We start from the raw sequence: 21,773 nt of genomic DNA on the forward strand, positions 1-21,773 counted from the left end.
AATAGGGCCTTTTTGCAGAATGTGGTACAGCTAGGGTCACAAAGATGTACAACCAGCACAGAGCCACCAGACTGTTCTCCACTGAATTAGAGATTCAAATACCAATAAAAAAAGGCATGCAGGAAGATTCCTATGAAATGCTCACTTAAAAGTTAAAGCCCTTAATACAATCATGTCAGAAAATTAAACAAATTTCCTTTCTGTCCTCCTCAATGAAGGCAGTAGAACAGGCAGATAAAATAGACACAAACATGTTAAGATAAAAAACATGATCAGACTAGCTGCATATGACCAGAACCATACGCTCTGAAGTTCATCAGAATCATCTGTAGCCTGGAACATATCCCAGACTGGAAAACCAAAGACCAGAACCCAAGCTTACATTTGAAACAAGGAGTTCTCAAAGAATTTTACAAACAGGTTCCCATCTTTCTCCACCTCCCAAGCCCCGAACCTAAAAAGTGAGTGAAGTCAAGATGATAACAAACACCACACTCCCTATGTAAAAGTTCTCCCTTTTGAGGTGATGCATGTACTATGACTTCTGGGGGTGCCTTTTTACTCTGAGTATCAGTGCAGGCTGTCAGGAGTTCAGAGAAAGGCGAGAGCAAGAAAAGTTAGTTGCTGCCAAGAATAATTGGTTCGTGTGTACAGAAAAGGATGTGCAACATGCCTTGCTATGACAATGGGCTGCAGGCATATGAAGGATGCCAACACTAAAGAAAGAAGCATAATTAGTGCAGAGGAAGAAATGAACTCTTGTTCACACTTGTATCAATAGAGAACACTGTGAAATCTTTGCCTGTGAGATAATGTCCATCTCCTTGAACTAACACACATGCGTTCCCAAGGGAAGATGCCCTTCTGAGATAAAAATCAGACTGTATAAATTGACAGAAATGTGCAAGGGGGAATGCTATTCTCCAGGCAAAGACACAGATGCAACAAGTCCGTTTTCAGCACTGATATTTGTGTCTCTTCTTAAAGAAGTTTTACACTCTCTCTGAACATAAAAAAATAATTATGAAGCCCTTAAGCACATAATTACAGTTGCTGTTCTAGAAGAGAAGGCAAAACACCTTATTTTTATTCTGTATATTAAAAAAAAAAAAAAAAAAAGTTTTTTCTCTGACTCATTGCATATTAAGACATATCCATAAATTAAATGGAGTTCCCTCTATTCAGCTCCAAGAGTTCTTTATGGCCAAGGTACTGGCCATAGCAGAAAAAGAGTAACTAATGACACTGAACCAGATAATAAAAGGTTTTTGTTTGTTTTTGTATTAAAAACTTTTTTTTTAAAAAAAGAGAGAAAACTATCTCCATTGTAATATGAAGTAAGCTTCCTTGGAGTTAAGGTGTATGCAAATAGTTTCACAGCTTCCACCTATCTCAGCATTCTCCATTACCACAGTATCTGGGCAGACACTTTATTAATCTTCACAACTTTAAAAAAAAAAAAATCTATGTAATCACCATTTTTTCATCTTAAAGTACGGAAGCTAAATCAAGATGCCCAAGGTCACAGAAGACACCAAGGGCAGAGCCTTGTATGAGAACTGAACTTGCTTCTCTAAAGTCCTTGGTAAACACCTCCATTTTCCAAACATTCTCTCTATCCAACTTCAGTGCAATCTGGTGAAGTTCAGATTTGCTGCAAAGTTACCACAGCACACCCACCAGGGACAAAGAGCAAACTGGAGATGACTGTACATTCTGACCACATACTTAAAATAAAGGAAAACAGTCTCCAGCTCCCCACTGACCATTTATTTACAACGCTCCCAGTACTTATTTAGTAGATAAAAAGTGGATGTTAGGCAAACATCTATATTTATAAGTACGGGTCAAAAGTCTCTTATAGAGAAGTACAATATCAGAGAAAATGGTGCACTATCAGAAAATCTTTCTCACTATTCCACAGCTTTATAATTAATACAGCTGATTACACTGTAGTTCTATACTACAGGAGTAGTAGCTGGGAAGAAACTTGCCAAATAAAAAAGGAAAGGATGTGTAAGAATGGAAAAAAAACAGTTTTCACATCAACCCCAGGATAAGGAGTTTCTCTGTAGATTTCAATCTGTGTTGACCAAAGTGAAAGGAGGAGTGCTCTGTATGCTTGCAGCTAAGAGGGATATGCATTCCACTCTTCAAAACTTTTCATTTCTTCTTTCTCCAGTCTCTGGATCAAGTCAGCTCAGCATAGCTAAGAACCATGTGCTCGCCAAACAGTGAGGAATAATTTATAGAACCAAAAGAAATTGCTCTACTAATTGTCCAGATACCATTGGCCATTAGCACCTTTAAAAGTGCTCTTAAATATTAGAAAAAGTGAATTTTTTAAAAGGAAGGCACAGAACACAGTCCAAATCTATCAAGTGCATTTCATGGTCCATCTGAAATATTTCTCTTGTTCTTCTCCTCCTACATTGTCACTGAAAGTGAAAATCAGTGCTTGGGCAAACTGTTACTTTCACAGTTGGCACTTGTAGCACAGCTCTTGAATTTGCAGATTGGCAGAAATGAAAATGCACAGTTTAGGACACTAAACACTTGCCTTTAGTTTGGTAAATGTCATCAGAATTTCATGGAAATAGAAAATGAGTGGAGCCCTCTCCAACAACCAGTTCTGTGCATGGCTGCAGAAACTTAACATATTTCCCTGTTGCATTGGAGTGAGGGTTAAAGGAGACTAATAATCTTTATATAATGCTTTACCTAATCATCAAAAACAATAATAAGGATGGAACCAAACAAAAACCCCGATTTAAAAAAAAAACACAGACTTTGGATCTAGATATAGTCTTCATACATAGTAGCCCAATCTGAACTAGAACATGGCTACTTTCCCTTTTAAGGTAGTTCAGATTTGGGTCCAAATCTGTGTCTCAGGCATCTCTAAAAAGTGAGAGGGGTACATGCACAATTTGAAAAATCCCATGTTAATACCTCTTGAACCTCATGACCCCAAATCCAAAAGGCACTTAGCTTTTTCTATACCTGGTATTAGGAAGACTGCTCCTGGAATATGATCTCGAGCTCTGATGTCCTCATTTTAAGAAGGTTGTCTTAGATGAGAAACAGTTCACAGGAGATGATACAAAAATAATTTAAAATCTAGAAGCTGTACAGGAAGATTGACAGCTCAAAGAACCCCTCTTCCTATCCAGTTTATCCAAGAAAAGGTTAAGAAGTGACTTTATCTAAAAGCACCTATATCAAGAGTAGTCTTTTGACAATATTTAGCAGGAAAGGCGATAATGAGATCTAATAGTACGAAACTGAAGACTGACAAATTCAAACTATAAATAGGGCACTTAAAAAAAAAAGCAGCAAATAGGGAGGATAATTAAGCATTGAAACAACTTACGTAGAGGCCTTATATCCTCTTCATCACTTAAGTCTTTACAGGGAGATAAGAAATCTTTTAGTATAACATGCTCAAACCCTTACTAAACTTAAAGGCTACTGTAACTCAGGTAATAACAGAAATTATTTTAGAAATGCATAATGGCCCCTTCTGGCTCAGTTATGAATCTGTATACTTTGACAGGTGGTTTTGAATGTGACAATTATTGCATACTGAGCTAAAAAACACTATACTGACATGCACCATAACTAGTAAGGTTATGTAAACATGTTTCACATTGTTTATTATCTGGCACACCAACTTTGTGGAAGGATATTCCACAGATGCTTAATGATTAATCTTCTATGTTTTTATAGTATAGCACATCAGACTGGTGTGGAAGTATTAATACGATGAAAGCCTCCTTACAAGTTTAAAAATATGCCAATCAAACCAAAATAAAAATAAATTAAAAAATCGAGGCAAAAGTTGAATCACACCTAAAAGAGCAGATAAACAAGCTTTGACTGAAAGGAAACCCTTTGAACTTCACACTTTACCTAGCATGCCTGCTAGCTGACGGGAAGGAAGCTGGTAGTAAACACACTGAGTGCCCCACCTCCTTCAGTATCAAGGGTCTCCGCTTTCCTTTCTTGTGCATCTGCTAAACCCAGTTGGGAAGGCAGTAATTGATTTGAAAGCCAGACATGATCCTAGGTTTGGAAAGGGCAGTGACTCCCATCGAAGAATTAAATAGCACCAACTAATGGGATGAAAGGGAAAAAATCTCAGGAGCTAAAAGCCATGGTGGAGAGAAGCACTGCTTCTGTGTCTGATTTATTCCTCTAAATTTTTGACATAATCTTCAAAGTGCACTCTTAAGTGCCGCAGCAAGTCCTCCCTGGACTGAGGAAAGAGGTCAGCAGCCACATGCACAGGCCAGAATGCTCTGGGAGCTCTGGAATACTGGCAGAGGCCAGAGCCAGGCAGAAAGGCTGCAGTGCCAGCTCGCATGCCTGTGCATCAGAAGTACAACCCGGGCTATGCTGCAGCACAGGCAGAAGGGAGCAAGAGGCAACAGCATGCGGAATCATGACTGTGCAGAAAACAGCATAGGCAAGGAGTGATCCTGGGGCAGTGCAACTCACTGGCCTGCAAATGAGCAAGCATAGGATTACTGAAGTGCTGGGAGAACAGTTTGCATCCAGAAAAGGAGTTTGCCTGAAGATTGCTGAGGACAGGAATGAGAACATCTTGTGATAAACATGGACTTTTTTAAAATAGAAAGACTACCTCAAAGACCATTTCCTTTTCTAAAATCCCAAAGACATCTGTGGGATAGCAACACACAAAGTTAGTTTGCTACTAGCCTTGTTTCTGCTTGTTGTTCAACTACCCCAGGAATGTGACACCTGAAAACAGTTTTCTTAAAACCTCTCGATTTACATCAGAACTGTTTCCTCTCTAAAAAAGAAAATTCCACACTTCCTCATACCCACCCTATCTCACTAATTCACCTCTCACTGGCCAACAGCCCTTAGCCTTTCCTATTCCTCAAACATTAAATCATTTCAGTAAGGAAGTGCCTGGCTCTTGCCTCGCCCCCAGCTCCAGCTTTTGTTCCAATGTCAGCGATGTGCCCTTCCTCCTTTGTGGCATCCTTTTGTGCACAGCTAGACCCTTTCTTCCTCCTTCCCCACTGCTTCTGTCAATGCAGTAGTAGTGTGTCTGGGCACCAGGAGCATTTACTACTGAGACCCATAACAGCCTTAACAATACACTTGTCACAGTTTGTGAAACTCTGACCTTGTACCACAGCACATTACTGAACAACTCCTACTACATGGACAGATGCACACTGCTTCCCATCAAAATAAAACCTCCATGTTTTTCCCTGTCATGAGAAATAAGCCCAATCTTCGATGAGAAGTGGTGGTGGGGAGATGACAGAAAATAACATTTGTGCTGTAATTGAGTGATTTCCATTGTTTAAAAACAATATATAGAGAATCAAACTAGCAAAAGCTTAAAAAACAGTCTAAAGCCAAGGGCTTCCCCACTTCTCTTCCATTAAAATAAATAAATAAAATCACCCCCTCACCCTGCCCCACACCCTCCTCAGTTGAAGGAGGCATGCCTCCGCACTGACACTCACGCAGGTGTGCTGGCAGTCTGATCGTGTCTTCCTCCATCCTGATTGCTCGAGGCACTGGGACATGTAGTGGTGTCGAGGAAGTGTGATTTGGTACCGGGCTCGCTGGAGGTGTGTAGGAAATTCTTTCCTGCTGTTAAAAAGAAAGCGGGGGGAGCGGGGACATGGGGTAGAAAAAAAGAGAGGACAACGTAAGCTTTGGAACAGAGGTGTGAAACCAAGCCAGGGGAGGGGGAAGCGGGAAGAAGGATGGAGAGGTACGTGTGGTGGGGCTGAATGGCACCAGGGGTCACGGCTGGACCACGGCCTGCTCCATGCCTGCAGCCAGGGACTGAGAAGCTTTTACAGTGACAGTTTTAATTTTCAGGAGGCCCGAGAAGTTTCCAAGGGTTTTCTCAGAAATTTGCTAAGGGAGGAAAGGGAAGTGACACAGAAGTGGGGAGCCTGAGTGGGTTTTATGTTGGTGAAAGTCTGACGGCAACTACATTATATGTGCAGACGTACAGTTACTGAAAGCACTAAAAACACAATCTCATGCTAACAAAGATCTGAGCGTGTTTATTAAGTATTCAACACTTTACACCTTCAGAGCATTTTAAAGACATTAGTTTTGTCTTCGCTGCAGAAAACCAAATTATATCACTGAAAACTATCCTATCTACTACTAAGTAATGTGACACTTTTTTCTTCTCACCTAAACTAGTTATTAGCACTTTCTTTGAAGTAGCTTATATTGCAACCAAATAAATCAGCATACAGAAAGCAGCTAAGCAAGGACAGCAAAATAGAGTTAAAGGACAATCTGAAAATTTTGTGTTAGGTTCATAATTGTCACTGTTTTTTTTCTTTTTATCTCTGAAAATGTCTGCCAAGAAATTCAAGATTGAAATTTCATCCGATCTAATGGGAAAACTCTTCCATATTCTAAACATGACCTCCAATCACAAAATAAATTATACCCTTTGTAAATAAACATAGCCACAATTCAGTAGAAATAGAAAAAAAATCATTATCATATGTTTCTTGGAAGGCAATGCATGTTATGCCCCAGAACTGGGCTGCCAGCATTTAATGATGGTAGTGCAAAGAGTGTAGATTTACATCCACATTCTGCAGAAGCAAAAGGAGCTGCTTTTGCTCCCGAGTGTTTGCAGGACAGTATAGGTGCAATGCCCTACCCACACCCTGATCTCTGTTAAGTGGAAATGACAAGCCCTGTTGGAGGAAGAGAAAGTAATCACTTCCATTACAAACTACAACATTATCATGGCTGTGCAACAGGGAGTTGGACTGACGTTGATAGAGGCACCTGTACAACAAAACATTAGCACCCTCACTGCCAGACAAGGGAAGTAGAGCTTTGTACAACATGAGTAAATAAATATACTAAAGCAGAAAACTCTTTGGGCAGACTAGGTGACATGTTCAAAGAGAAAAGGGACATGCAACACCTAGAAAGTCCCACGTCTCAGAGCCACTGCTTCTAATCAAGCCTAGGTCAGCCTGGCATAATTTGCTGCTATCAGGTACCAGCTCAGGTAGAAGCAGGAGTCTCACCTCATTGTCTGGATTCCCACCATTGTATTGTAGCTACCACTGCTGACTGTCACATGGAGAATAAGCAAACGCTTTTAACACTACCCGTTCTGGGTTTAGGCTGAGTGGGATGGCAGGCTGGTTCTCACTCCACCACAACTACGTTGCTAATTCTGTGAGCACAGCCTCCCTGGCTTTCAGCATACTACTTTGTACCACAAATTGTTCACTTTTATCATTTCACTGTTCACAGTCTCCCAGAGTGTCCTTCAGTGTCTTACTCTGTCCACTCAGGCTCAACATTTGTCCATCACCTCTTATGAATTTAGGTATTCTTCATCAACAGGGATGTTCACTAGGAAATGGTTGAAAGACACACCTCTGGAGCTATAAAACATTCTGCTTCTAACTTACAGAGTTCATTCCCTGACCCGAAATGGGTGACTCTAGGCCTCACACTCCTGTGAGGTCCAGATCCATGCCCAGAACACATCCTGCAGCCTCACTGGCAATTTGCACCTTCTCATCAGTGGTGCACATACGAGCGATTAGCAACAAGACCAACCACTTCCTAGCATTTCCTGCTGCAATCCACAGCTCAGATAATCGAACCACACTGCAGCTGTTCATTTTGTTTATTGAATATTTATAAAAAGAGGAACACTTCTGAAACACAGCCACACAGATGCTTGCCTCTGCAAACAGGCACTAGAGGACAGATGGGAGACCTGAAGTCCTTTTCGCCCTGGAGAACACAGGGTGCAGACCAACCTCAGGTCCCACTTCGTGCTCATACAAATACTCAAATCACCACTGAAAAGCCAAGTGCTGAGTGTCTTCAAAGGGCCTTCTCACTGGCCAACAGCATGAGGAAAGTAAAAGCTGCAGATGAAACTAAATCTAGAATCCAATGCATTTCCCTCAACACCCAGGAGGTGCTGTATCAAAACAAGATGTAATGCATGCAGTACAAGCTGCCTTTCTCTCAGCACTGATTAACCTCCTTAAAGGCATACAGTAACCTGATTAATACCAAGACAGTTGCATGGAGATGTACTGTTTTAACTAAATACTTTTGATTCATTGTTTCCTAGTATTCATAGGAAAAGGACAGCAGAAAACAAAAAGAAGTTGTGGAAATGCAGACTCATTCATTCTGTCCCAGATATTTTTTCCACACACCTTAGATATCCACAGTAATGTGTGAATTGGTAATATTTGCAGAAAACATTTGATAAGGTACAAAGGGAAATTAGCTCTCTGGCTCTTATTTGTACCTTTGAAATGTCCTCTCTTACTAATTTTTTCCAGCACCTTTAACCCAAATATCAAAGTAATCTGCAGACAATAGGTAAGTCTTTTTCTTTTTATTAGACACATGGGTAACCTGAGTTACAGAAAGAGCAAAGCTCAGATGAACTAAGTAATTCCAGAGTTAAGCTGTCTTGAAAAAAAAAGACTGCAGGCGCCTCTCAAGGGCAATAGACTTAACAAGTGCATCCTGAAAGAGTGGCCCTTGTAACTGTCCTGGCCAGATTTCCAAAAGGTGTGGAATAGTAAAGTCACAGGGAGGTCAAGTCACAGGGCTGGTGAAAAAAATTAACATCATCCCTGTTTGCAGCATGAGTCAGTAACATGGTTGGAAGGAGAACTGCAAACAGCCCTGCAACCTACCATAGCTCCGTACTTCAACCATACACAGCATCCTGCCTACACAAGAGTGTGAATGCATGAGGTCACACATGCTTCTCCAGTCTTTTTGAGGCTCTTAAGAGTCACACTTCCACGAGATATCTGTTGTCTTCATAACAGTGAAAACAGATTGTTTGAGAATGTTTTTTATCTTCACAACTCTGCAGCCGAGTGGTGCTTTTCCTACAGGATCCATCAAACAAAATATGGCTGGTATCTCATGCTCTCAAGGTTATGCAACCAGATACTATACTACTAGAACTTTTTTCTGAAAGAGTTTCGTAACCAGTCAGTTAAATACTTCCCTTTGCATTAAGGCCAAGAATAGATGGTTCGATGGTAGGGTTGTTCAAGCAACAGCCTGGGAGGCAGGATAGGTAGTACAGGGAGCAGAATCAGGATGAACCTCATTCTGTGTACTTGAGCCTTGCTGCAGTTTAGTCTACTAGTAAAAGAGGCTAAGTCAATAAACACTTGTTGTGGTCCTTTGAGATTATTGGCGATGAGTGCTAGGAAAGAGTTTGGCATTAGTGCATTCCAGATTCACTATGTGCCAAGGGACTCTAGAAACACTTAAACCCACAAGTGATCAAGTGCTCAGCCCCAAACAACTAGCATCTAAAAACAACTTCAAAATAGCATATCCCTAATATTTCACCAGTAGCCACAATGCAGTAGATAAAACAAATGACATCTTGCCTGCTGTGATAGTTTTTGAAAGGCTTTCTTTAGCTCACAGTGAGTCAGGGAAGTTTCACCATGAGATCTCACCTTCATTACAGGAAGTCAGCCTTCACAGAGTTTACTCCAGGGGTTGCTCCAGTGGCTGGTGCTCTAACAGTACCACTGAGACAACCACCCTGGACTGCTGAGACCACAGAATGCTTTCAGCTGCCCAATCCAGTAGGGACTTATTTAGATATATGCTTAAGAACCAAGACAAGGTACATTTTTGTTCTCTTTGTACTAGTAAAGTACGAAATACTAAATATCCAGGTGCTGAGAAAACCTCAGATCAAACCATCCTGTCTAAAAAGTAAGGTAACTTACAAGCTGTATTGATCACGACTACCTAGTGGAAGTGTACATAACAGCTGACCAGACTCATGAAGCCACTACACACTGATTTCACATTGAAGAACTGAGATAGATCCTTTACAGACAAAGCCTAAACAATTAGAAAATTCTGGTTAGGAACACAAATTGTTTATATTGCTGGGTTTTAAATATACATGCATATCCAAATTGTAGAATTAAATTTGTAGTCACCTTTAAATAATAGTTAAAAAAACAGAAGTCTAACAGTTTAGGATGAGTGATGTTGCAATTAAAAAAAAACTTCACACCTTTGCTAAATGTACACCCTCCGAAACTCTGAAACAGTGATCTTCATTACAAAAGTTCTCCAGCTTGCACTCTAACAGTCTTGTCCCTTTATTAAGTCTTCTCTGATGGCACGCACAAAATACATATATTTTCACAGAAATTAAAATAAAATACATAAGAAAGCATGGTAAGCAAACCCCTATGTTATCCTAATGACATGACATTGAAATAGCTGGATTGAATGGTATGCCAAAATTACTTTTTTATTTATTATTAAAGCAAAGAAATGTGTTACCTATGCAGCAGCCTCCAGGAAATCAAAATAGCCAATGTTGTCTGCAAATACCCTATGTTGGATATAAGGCAGCTGACTTATCACTGCATAAAAACCTATTCCTGTACTTAATGCAATGATACTACAGAGGGCAAGTCAACCAAGAGAGAAAGTTGATATGCACTTGCCACCCAGGCTGCTGGTGCGTGTCCATTACTCTGTGCTCATTTCATTGTATTTGCCGCTTACCCTAGCTACTCCAAATGGCCAAGGCTTCCTCCAGCTTCTCATGAGAAGTGGGTAGTACCACTAGGTGGAGATATAGAAATTTGGGCTGTGGTGACTACTGGGGGGCAAACGGAAATAAAAGGGCAGAACATTACCTGTTGTGTCCTTGCAGGCTGTCCTTACTCACAGGGATGCTGCTTTAAAGGGAAGCTCCCAGGTGCCTGGGTATCATCCTATCACCCTGCTCCAGTTCCTCACCTGTGGGACATGTTCAGAGAGGGCAGCACTAGCAGGTGTGCTGAGGTTTTAGTGCCCTCTTTGATTCTGGGGAAGCCCTGGCTTAAAAAACCCTGAAGTAACACTATTGGATTGCACAAGAGTTGGGCTGTCTTTGCTGCTGTGGCTCTTCTTCGGCATAGGTGCCTTGGGTAAGCCAGCAGGAAAAAATGGCCTTGGAGGAGAATGCTGCTGGTGGAAAGGAGCTGCTTGCAGGAAAGCCTTAGAAGGCCCTGTATTTCTGGGCACTCAACAGGGCTATGCCAGCAAACCTGCCAGAGATTAGCACAAGGGTCGATAGCAAGAGAGGAGGAGAAGAAAGGGAAGGAAGATGTATGCAGTGTTCACCAGTGTTTTGTGTGCAATGCTACAGCTGGATATAAAGCCCAAGAGACCACCCACAGTTACAGGGCCTAACACAGGTAGGAGGGAGGAAATCAGAGCCCCTAAGAGACTGTACAGCACTGGGTATACAAGTAAAATATTGTGGAATTTTGGTCAATGTTGTAGCTTGCACACTCTAACTGCTGCCAGGGAAGAAGGATCAGGCTAGGCTCCAGAAGAAGAAAAGTAGAACTCTGCAGTATCAGAGTAGGAATTAAACTCTCCACTTCCCTCCCTTCCCCCCAGTTGCTGTCATCTCTTTAATTTCCATGGCAGACTTCTCCTCATTTTTGATCCCATTAATACAGCAATTCATGTCAAATCTATAGCAGCATAATCAGCACGCTATCAGTAATTAGAGAAATTAAAACAAACACAGCTCTCTGGAATGGACCTTATGCAAAGCAGCACTGGGAAAAGATTAACATCTCATTTCCTGCACACAGGGAGCAGAGATTGTCTCAGTGACCTTAGTGATTTTGTGAAGTTCAGTTCCTCCCCGCCTCCTGCCTTCAGCCTGCCTCTGATGAATCTCCCAGCACAGGGGCAGGAGATGGCTACCTGCTCACATCTCAATCCTCACTCAAGCAGATAAAAGACAGAGAGGTGCAAAAGAAAGGGAAGGGGAAAGGAGACAGTAGGGAAATTCATGCCTCTCCCAAAATGGTTACAGCCACTGCTCTAATTAAATTCAAGTCTTACAGGCAGCAATATTAATGCACTCATGTGCTGTGAAAAGGAAGCTTACAGAGGTCAGTCTTGTTGTTGAAAATGCCATGATAGGGTTCTATTATTGTCCGAGCACCTCAAAATATCTCAAACGAGCAAACATAAATGAAGCAAGAAACTAGCTGAACCACATTCTCAAAAAGTATCTCTTCACTAAGGTCACTGCTAATATGGTGGAACAGAGGGTAGAAACAGGCTGCAGGAAGATAACAACAGGTAAAACTACAAGATAATACTCAGGCAAAGAGCTTAGTAAGATTCAAGAAAGGATTATTCATTTATATGAATAAAAAAAGACTACTGTCCATAGATATCCAAGGGAGGCAGCATAATATATATATGGGAGGCAAATCTTGGTTCAAAAATTGCAAGAGGAATTGTCAGACACCAAGATGGGAATAAAGCCTTACCAAGTTGAAGCAGGAGACCCTTCCAGGCTCCACAGAGAGGCAGCAAAGCTCACAATTGGCCCACCTGGCCTGATACTTCAAGGCAGAAGTCAACCTTGAATTCAACTGCCTGATGTTAAGAAGAAACTCCAGCTCCCTTTGGTCTCCCCAGCTCCCTTCCACGTGTGACTACGAAGTTTGCGTTACGGGGTTATCATCTCAAATTCCTCTGGAAAATTTGCTGCTGACCTCTGCACAGCCAAGATAAGTTGAAAGTTAGCTGTTGCTGGGATCCAAACAGCAACCCCTTTTGCACCTAGACCATGATGCTGCTTGCACATGCTCTTAGCACAAAGCACCACAGAAGGCTCCAGAGAGAGGTTACAGCAGAGCTACAGAAACACATGAGGCTTTAAAGTGCTGTGGGCAGTGAGTAAGAACCAGGGAAAGCAATTGAGAGACTTTCCAGGCTGAGATAGCTAGCTGCGCATCAGGGATTTTTCTGCACTTTTTTTTTTTTTTTGCGTTCTCATTTGTAAAGCAGGGAGTGCTGGGGAGCTTCATCTCTAGCACATGGAGGTTGTACAACCCTGCCCCAGCACATGGGAACTCACACCCTCAACACCCATCATGGGAGTCATGCACTCATCACTTGAGTGCAAGATTTCCAGAGGCCATGAAACTGAGATGGGAAAACAAAGGGGAAACATGGTGTACAAGGAGCTGCCCTCTCTCATGTTACGAGAATGGACAATCCCAGAGCTACCCTGCGGTTTCTTCGGACTGGCATGGCAGCTCAAGTGTTTCCACTTGGTCACAGTAGGGAGCTGTCAGGATACTGGAAAGCTGCAATGTTTTTACTGAACCTACAATTACTATGAACAGGATCTTTCTTGACAGATGATATTAAGCACTTCCATAGAGCAAACCCCATGTGAGAACCATCACACAGACAAGTTCAAGTCATTCACTGCCATGGATTATCCATGTGCCCACCAGCCAAGCAGAAAACCCAGGGGAGAGTAATTCATGTAAAAGTCACAGCTTCTTTTAACCATCAGTCATTAATAGAAACAAAATTCTTGAGCAGCTAAACACACATTTTTTAAAATGCCATAAATATAAGTAATGGCCTTTCTCAATCCTGTTGCCTGGCTGGACTCCACTCTCATCTGTACCTGCATCCTTCTCCAGTATCTTTCTGTAAGCAGCAGTTCTGGTCCTGATTTAAACCATTGGAAGTAAAGTCCACATAAGCATCTCACTCAATCTTTACCTTCCCCAGCACAGTCACTTAATTTTACTCTCTCCATATCTACATGAAATCAGTTGGAACCTGAGGGTGAACATTGTGTATACCTATCTGAAAACAACTTGCATCATGATATGCCATAATTATCTTGTAACTGTTATCACTCAAAACTACAGGCACACCCAAAAATCAGCTACTCTAACAAATTGAAAAAAAGTTGTTTGTGTGTGATCAGGTAGGTGCCTGACCTGGTAAATATGAGAATGTGTCCTCTTCAAGGAGGTTATCAACTTCTGGAGGCAATGAGAAAGCAACCCTGACTGCAGGCTTGGCTTCTGGCACTAGAAGACCACTTTAGACCACAGAACAGTTGCACCAACTGATTATCCCACGAAACTACAGTTTAACCCTGCAAGGTTGAGGTCTTTACAACTTACCTCATCAGCAAAATGAAACACGTGGCATACACGGCAACACCTCATATCCATGATGGCATTTTATTATACCTCAGACTTCCCAAGAAAAAGGATATACCAAATAAATACGCAGAGAAACCCGAGGGTGCCATGACAGGGTGTAACCCTACACCTTACAGTTGCTGCTCCTGAAGATTCAAATGGTACAAAAGTAACTCAGCATAGGCAGCCAGGCAGAGAATGTGCCATACCCTCCTGTTCAATGCCACCTCTAAGTAGGTAAAGGCAACTTTCCAGAGGGAATCTAGGTCAGTCCTCCCTCTCCTCCCCCAGCCCGGGAAGAGGAGAGCTATAATAAGGGCTGTTGGTGATAAAACAGGCAGACCCACTCAGGTGCTCAGGAAAACCAAACAGAACCCAGGGAGAGAGAAAGACAGCCACATAAAATACCCATTCTCAAAGATCTTAATAAGCCAGTGAAGAAAGAAGTGGAGATGGATATTCGCCACTATAAAATATCAGGTCAACTCAGATTATTTGAACCCCAGCATACTGAATGCAGAGGGAGTTCCTAAAAAGGGCCATACTTGCACTGACCTTGTCTGCTGTACAGAAACTGGATATGGAAGAAACATCAAATTACAATCCTTCCCTCCCACTATCTTTCACCTACTCCAGCCACTTACTTTAAAGTGAACAACATGAGATCAGTGTAACTAAAAAGGAAACTCTGACAAAAGAGTATATAAAAAACAGCTGGCAGGATTTCTCATAGAATATTGCATCTTGCACATTTGCTGGCTTTTCATTCTGCATTTTATCCTATATATATATATGTGCATATATATACACACACATATATCCATACATGCACACACACATATCCATGTATGCAAGAAAGACAACTATTACAAGAGTCAGAAGGTCTAGCTTATAAGGAAGGAATACAGGAGCTACTGAGACAAAGAGGGATATGACAGATACAGCCCATCAGCCAAAAGGAAATAAAAACAAAGGAAAGGTAAGATAGACCATGAAGACATTGTAGAAGGATGATTAAAACATTAAGATGCAATGGGAGACCACTGAAGGAAGCTGAGTTACATCAAAAGAAATAAAATCTGCAGACAGGTTAACCTGTAAAAGAAACGTTTTTAACAGCTACTCAACAACTTATTTAGCAAGTTATTTAACAGCTTTTTGAAGATCCCTCCAGACAGTAGTCAGTGGGTATGAGAATGCACACTAGAAGAAACAGCTTTCTGCTGATTTGATCAACACATCAGATACAAACCATTACTTAGAAAAAGTAACAAACCACCTTGGAGGATAGCTTGAGGCACAGCAAAATCTTTTAATCTCTCCAAAACATGGTCCTTCCAGCACAGAACCATCAGCTTTGGCAAAACTTTAAAGGAGTCTTTTTAAATATGTTTGTAAAGAAACAACTGGCATGGCACAGCATATCTGATTTAAAAGAAGAAAAGATGAGCTTCCACAAGGGCTTGAAAATAAACCGAAGATTCCTAGCAAACCATCCTTTTAAGAAGAGGTGATAGGATGAGAGCAGGGACTGAATTTAACAGTATAGTCTGTATTCCATGGACAATGACAGGGTCGAGTGATGTCTCTTTATTAAATGCTTTCTCCTCCATTAATGCTGCACACTGTAATGATCTGGCCATTAGCATTAATGAATCTGCAATGCCCCTGCCTGGAGCTAATAAGTAATGAACTAAGCAGGTGAAAATTCTGTTGTGTAAGGAGTGCTATTAGCAATCCTTTCTCAACTGCTCTGAAAACAAGAGATGCCTTCCAGGTACAACCTGTCCATGTGACAGAGTACATATCCCACACAGCCCTCATGCTGTGGAAATTCCACAGGCACTCCCAACACTCCAAAGGGGAACAAGAAGTGGATCACCTGCTGCGTGGTGCTGCTGCGTGGGACTGGGCAGCAGGTGCTGCACCACAGAGCACAAGACAAAACATGCTCCACAGAAGAGGCTTGAAGAAAAATGGTGAAAAGGACAGGAGATGGCAAGTTCTGTTCCAAAACTCACTCTACAAAACAAGTTGTGGCATTACCACAGCCCTGTGAACCTCTGTTGTGCCAGGGAGGCAATGGGATAATGCTGAGCCCACAGGCCTGTCGAGCCTTGGGATGGCTAAGTGCAAAATTATCAATTCAGCTATTCTTCTGCTATTGCTTTTCCTGGTCACTGAGTACCCCAACTTTTAATTGTTCCTTTCAGCCACCGCATCACGTTTTGTTCTTCCTCAAATTATTACTTTGTTCTAGCTTATAATCCCGAAACATTGGTTATGACACTGCTCCTAGCAAAAGAGAAGTGCTAAAGTTTCTCTCTGGTTGTCTTTGTCTTGTTTTCACAACTAAGAACTGCTGGTTCGTACCAGAATAGACACTGCAGTGAGATCCCCTCCACTGTTACCGTAAGACTGCTGATGAGCTGCAAATATTGCCTCACTACAGAAATGACAAGCTTGGGAAGTGAGCCAACTGAAATTTTGTAAATCGATGTCACCTTTAAGAAAAAGAGTGAAATGCTAGTTCTGGGCCCATTTTGGCTCAATATGAAAGCTTGTTTATGGGCCCCACCACCATGCTATATCTACATAAGCACCATAACATCATTACCGCTTTCCTGCGATGAAGAGAAGTGTTCTTACTCCCACCTTGACAAGCAGAAAGACCCAAGAAAGACGCAAGGATACTAGGCGATCAGCCCATCAGGAGCACAGGGCAAAGCAAAAAGCTACTTTGACACCTTAGCAGATAATATTCTCTCCTAAGAGCACTATCAGGATCTAAAACCAGCTATTACCACTTGACCGTGGCAACACTTAGAGGCAAACCAAACCACAGTGCTGTTGTTCAAGGCACTGCAGAAACACAGCAAAGAACAGGTCCTGCCCTCGAGAACTCAAAGCCAAAACAGTTGAGATGGAAAAGCACCAGAGGAAGAAAACCTTTTGAATCCTATTTTACAATCAGGAAATGGAGGTGCAGGAAGTAGCAGGAAGTTGCCTACTTCCCATCCTGACTCTACCCGCAGTGTCGTGTTTCTGTGGTTACGCTGCTGCTCTGGTAACAGAAGGACAAAGTTGAAGGGAAAAGCTGACTTCAGGGAAATCAGGCAGGCGAGGTGTAATGCAGGTATCATTTAAAAGCCCTCAGAAGGCATTATTTCATCTTGCATTTTAATATTGATTTTAAATACCCCTCAACCTCCACAAGCACTTCTGACTTCTTAACACTCCTCCTTGCCAAAGCATTGACCGAAATCTTCTGCAGAGCTCATCTGCACCAAAGAGAGCCGTGAGCCCATTCCAGAAACACGTCCCTCCTCTGCCACAAGAATCGGGACAGAGGCACCCCAACCCTTCCCCCAGTTATGCAATTGCACAGATCCAGTTCGGAAGGCAGGTTTCCTTATCCGACCCAACTGTCACAACACAAGTGCCTTGAAAAGCAGCACAGCTTTCCTCGGGCACAGGCAGAGTGAAAAAACAGAGGGCACCAATCACCCCTGCCTAACCAAGCAGGGTGTGTTTAACACCCGAGCTGCGCGGTGAGACTATCAGGGGAGATGGGGTGGAGAGGGGGAACCACAACAAACTGCTTACAAGAATCACGACAAAACGCTGCTTCTGCTCCTACAACCAAGAAGGTGGCCGGGACAACTGCCCAGCACATTCCCAGCATCTGAGGACACACAGGTTCGTTCTAGCAAGCATCCCCCTGCCCGTCCCACCACACACTCTTCCCTGCAATACTGCTGACACATAGCAATGGCTGAGGTTTTCGTTAGGGGAAAATTAACCGGATTTTTTTTTTTTTTTTTTCAAGCTGGCAACAAAGACTTGCAACTTTTCCTGGCATTTCTCCTGTTTATACAGGACCTGCCAAACCGGTTGTGTGATTTTTATGCTGCTTTCTTTTCCACAAAGTCCTTCAAAAGGCAGAATAACAGAAAGCAAATAAGGAAAAAGTTTGGTTATATAGGTCCAAAGATCAACCCTTGGTAATACAGTTGATAATCAAAAATTAACTAGAATCTTCCTAAATTTATTTTGAATAACCAAAGTTGTTTATGCTTGTTACGACTACGTCAAAGCAGAGCAGTTGTTCTGACTAGTGAGAGGCAATCCTACTTTTAACTGTTTAACATCTAAACAGGTAAGGTGTGCAGCAGATAAAACCAAAAATGAGGCACGGAGCAGTCAAGTGAGTTGCTCAAGGTCACACAGAGCCAGGGAAGAAAAGCTGGTCTTCTGACCATCCACCAAGCTCCATGGATATTGGGTCATGCCACTTCCCTATGTGCATGCGTCTAATTCCCAACCAAGGTTGGCCTAGTCTATGGGGGTATGGCTGCCTTACCTTCAGCACAAAATAGTTCCTAAACATGGAGAAGTATGATGCCTTTCCTCCTACAATGCACTACATAAGCACTAATTATCCATTTTAACCACCCAACGACAAGTCCACTGCCAGGAATCTGAAGACCAGAACTGTTAACAAATTTTACAGTTCACATTTCTCTGAGCACCCACAATCTTGCTAAAAACCATAATATTGCAACAAAAATAGCTATTTCAATTGCTACATTTTTTTTATTTATTTTTTTTTCAAAATAGCTTATCTTGATAGAAGTGGCACACTGTGCTGCTGCACTTTCCAAGTGGAACATTTGGACTTTGACTCAGAAGAAACTTCTATTTTGATATTAATTTTGCTATCCACATTCAAAAACCTGAAGCAAAATTAAAAAAAAAAAAAAAAAGCCATGCAAGTCTAGCTTTCCATTTGGAGAACTCGTCTTGTTCTACTCTCAGAATTTCCCCACAGGATGAAAACGCTATGGGCATAAAAAAAAAATTAAAAAAAAATAAAATGTATCAAATCAGTCACTCTACCTACAGGGCACTGGGTGCCCAGTGTTTACTCAGGTGTTCCCTATCTTCTCAGATGGCACAAAAAGCACAGCTTTCTGGCAGAGGAAGCACAGCTTTTCCCTCCAGCACTGGGGTATTGTGCGGCTCTTGCCCACAAGGCCACCTAGTATGCAGGGAGCCTGTCACTCAGATGACCCTGGTGTAACTGACACAGTAAATACTCATTTTCACTGGGCTGTATAACAAAGGATGAGATAAAACCTTGAGCAAACAAATGGGCAAAGTTCGAGCTTACAGCTGCTCCTTGTAGGCCACTTTGTACTGACACACCTGCTTCTTTGGCAAGTGGTTTTGCTCCCAGAGGCTTGGACTTTGCAAGGCTGCTGCGGCAGGGCTGGATGATGTGTTAATACAGAATCTGCCTGCCAGCCAGAAGGATCCTGAAGTGATTTACAAACAATTTATTAATGTTGAGCGCTCACTGCACAACAGGTGAACAGGCACCACTGCTTAACAAATTGCAAGTAAAGAAACCACTGACCAGGTTCCATTTATACCAGGAACACAACTGTATGGGAGCTCTTAAATTGACTTAGATGAGAACCACAAGCCCTCCTGACCCCACACACCACCTGGGAACACCATCCCTATGGCTGTAAGCTGTCTGAGCAGCTCCAGGTCCCTCCCAGCTCCCAGCAGGGCACATGCACAGGCATAATGCAAACACCCTATGCAGAATCTTCTATAGCATGCATCTTTTGAGCCACTTCTGGGCTCGGGCACAGACACCCCACCCATGGCCACTGCGCTTCTTGTCACCACGAGAACACAGTCTCAATTAGTGTGGTGCACACTGTACATGTGACAGGATTATGTCCACGCAACAAACTGTGCTCACCACGCAAGCAGTAACTACTCCACTTGTCTCCTGTCTGCTGATCTGCTTATACTGTGACCAGTGTGTGCACATACAGGCATGTTGTATATCATTACATACCTCCATCGCAACTTTAACCTTAGTGTTGAAACTTATAGTAATGACCTGTGCTGAAACTCATCTAAACCTGTGAGTCTGTAAAAATATAAGCAAGATCTTAGTCTTTGATGTTGAATGAACTTATCTTAAAAAAAAACTGAGTAAGCATTTGTGTTACTACTGACAAAAGGGAGCTACAAGTTTTGCTGAACACTGAAAAATGCAGAAGTGGGAAATGGAGATATTGGTATTTTTAGCGAGCAGAACTACCTGCTCCTATTAATTGCAATAGCTGGCTGGTGACATAGTCTGTGATACATTGCAGCATGACAATACTCCTTGCCATAGCTAAGCCCATAATTACAGAACAGCTGAAAAAAATGCATCAACCCTGTGGGGAAAAGAAAAAAAAAAAAAAAAAAGAGCGAGAACAGAGATGCATATAACAATCTTGGCACAACAGAAGCAATCCTTAGATGTATACAGAGCTCCTCTCCTGGTTTGGGTAGAGAATAAGGAAGCCTGTTACTGAGAGGGGAGGAATTAAGGGCACTCCCTTGCACACAGAAGAAAAGTGAGAAATACCGCCAGCCCTAGCTATAGCACAGAACACAAAAGAATCACATCTCACCAATGGGCAGGGAAAGGAAACACGAGATGCCCAAGGAGGGCATATGGGAGGAAACCCCATGAGCCCTCTGGTCTCTAGAAGCAGCAAAGACTATTACCTTCAAGGTATAACCATGAAAGGTGTAAAAGTCAGAAAAAAAAGCATTCTTTTAAAAACATTTTTTATTAAAGTTTTTTCTTTTCCTTTACAGAAACACAAAGCTCTACAGGCACTAGACAAGCAGACTTCAGACAACTAAATTAAAAAAAGCTCACAAGTCCTAATGAACAGACACTGAAGTATGTTTGTGCCTACTAATACAATGAACAAAGCAAGTCTTTTTTCCTAAAAAATATATATATATATATATTTTACAACACCCATGTACCCTATCAAAATTAGTTCTTCTGCTTAAACCTATATTTGTAGATTTCTTTTGGTCAGCGTGGATTCATTAACACTAGCTGCCTCTGAAATACTTAGACAAAGCCTAGCCCCTCAATGCTAATCTTATGATAAAACTCACTGCTGTGCTGGTGGTCATATCTAGAGTTTTGTTCTCCTATATTAATTCAAACCAATTTATCTCAGTACACATGAGAAGAGACACTGCAGATGCTGCAACAAACATATGAGGTGCCATCAGTCTCAGAAAGTGGTGTATCAGCCTAGGAAAATCACGCACAGCAGGCATCATTAAAGAAAAGTTTGTGGGATTTTTTTGTTTGTTTTTTTAAAACACCTCTTGTCAGTTAATTTCAATTTATACTGGACTGCAACTTCCATTCCAGCCAAAGCACAGGGTTCAGCAAACAACTGCTGCTCCTTACCACCCTTCCATCAGCAGTCACTAACCCAGAGCAGATGAGGCAGAGCGTGAGTGCTCTGTACCCACTCCAGCGCAAAGTCCTGCACTGGCGGGGAGCGGTTTAAGCCCAAGCAGGTGTGACCCCCAGGTTAAACAGAGGCATTTGGCTAGCAGCACTGTGACTGCATCAGCAGCTGCAGAGTTAATGTAACTATGACTGCTCTCTCTCAGCCACATCTGTAACTTGAGCTTCGGCAACACAGAGGAGTTTCAACCTCTTAAACTCAAGGAGAAGGCAACACTCAGGTGGAGGGAAGGATATGCATATAAACAGGAGACAGCAGAGGAAAAACTGGAAGTACAAGATGACCTCTCAGAGCAGTGAGGACAAATCTTTAGTGGCCAGTCTCTCGAGATTGTTTTTCCTCCGCAAAACAGGTGCTAGCTACACCA

The 21,773-nt window shown here is 42.1% G+C and overlaps 1 protein-coding gene across 3 annotated transcripts in view; it reads right to left on the reverse strand.

Annotated features, from left to right (window-relative positions):
- Positions 1-21,773, reverse strand: part of ETV6 (ETS variant transcription factor 6) — a 151,219-nt gene that overhangs the window by 94,864 nt on the left and 34,582 nt on the right. For all 3 annotated transcript variants that reach the window (XM_035308829.1, XM_035308837.1, XM_035308847.1), the window contains exon 3: positions 5,508-5,637. In XM_035308829.1, the coding sequence (XP_035164720.1) occupies positions 5,508-5,637 (130 nt within the window). The remainder of the gene's footprint in view (positions 1-5,507; positions 5,638-21,773) is intronic.

The sequence above is a fragment of the Oxyura jamaicensis genome, chromosome 1 (assembly GCF_011077185.1).
Source record: "Oxyura jamaicensis isolate SHBP4307 breed ruddy duck chromosome 1, BPBGC_Ojam_1.0, whole genome shotgun sequence".
Lineage (NCBI taxonomy): Eukaryota > Metazoa > Chordata > Aves > Anseriformes > Anatidae > Oxyura > Oxyura jamaicensis.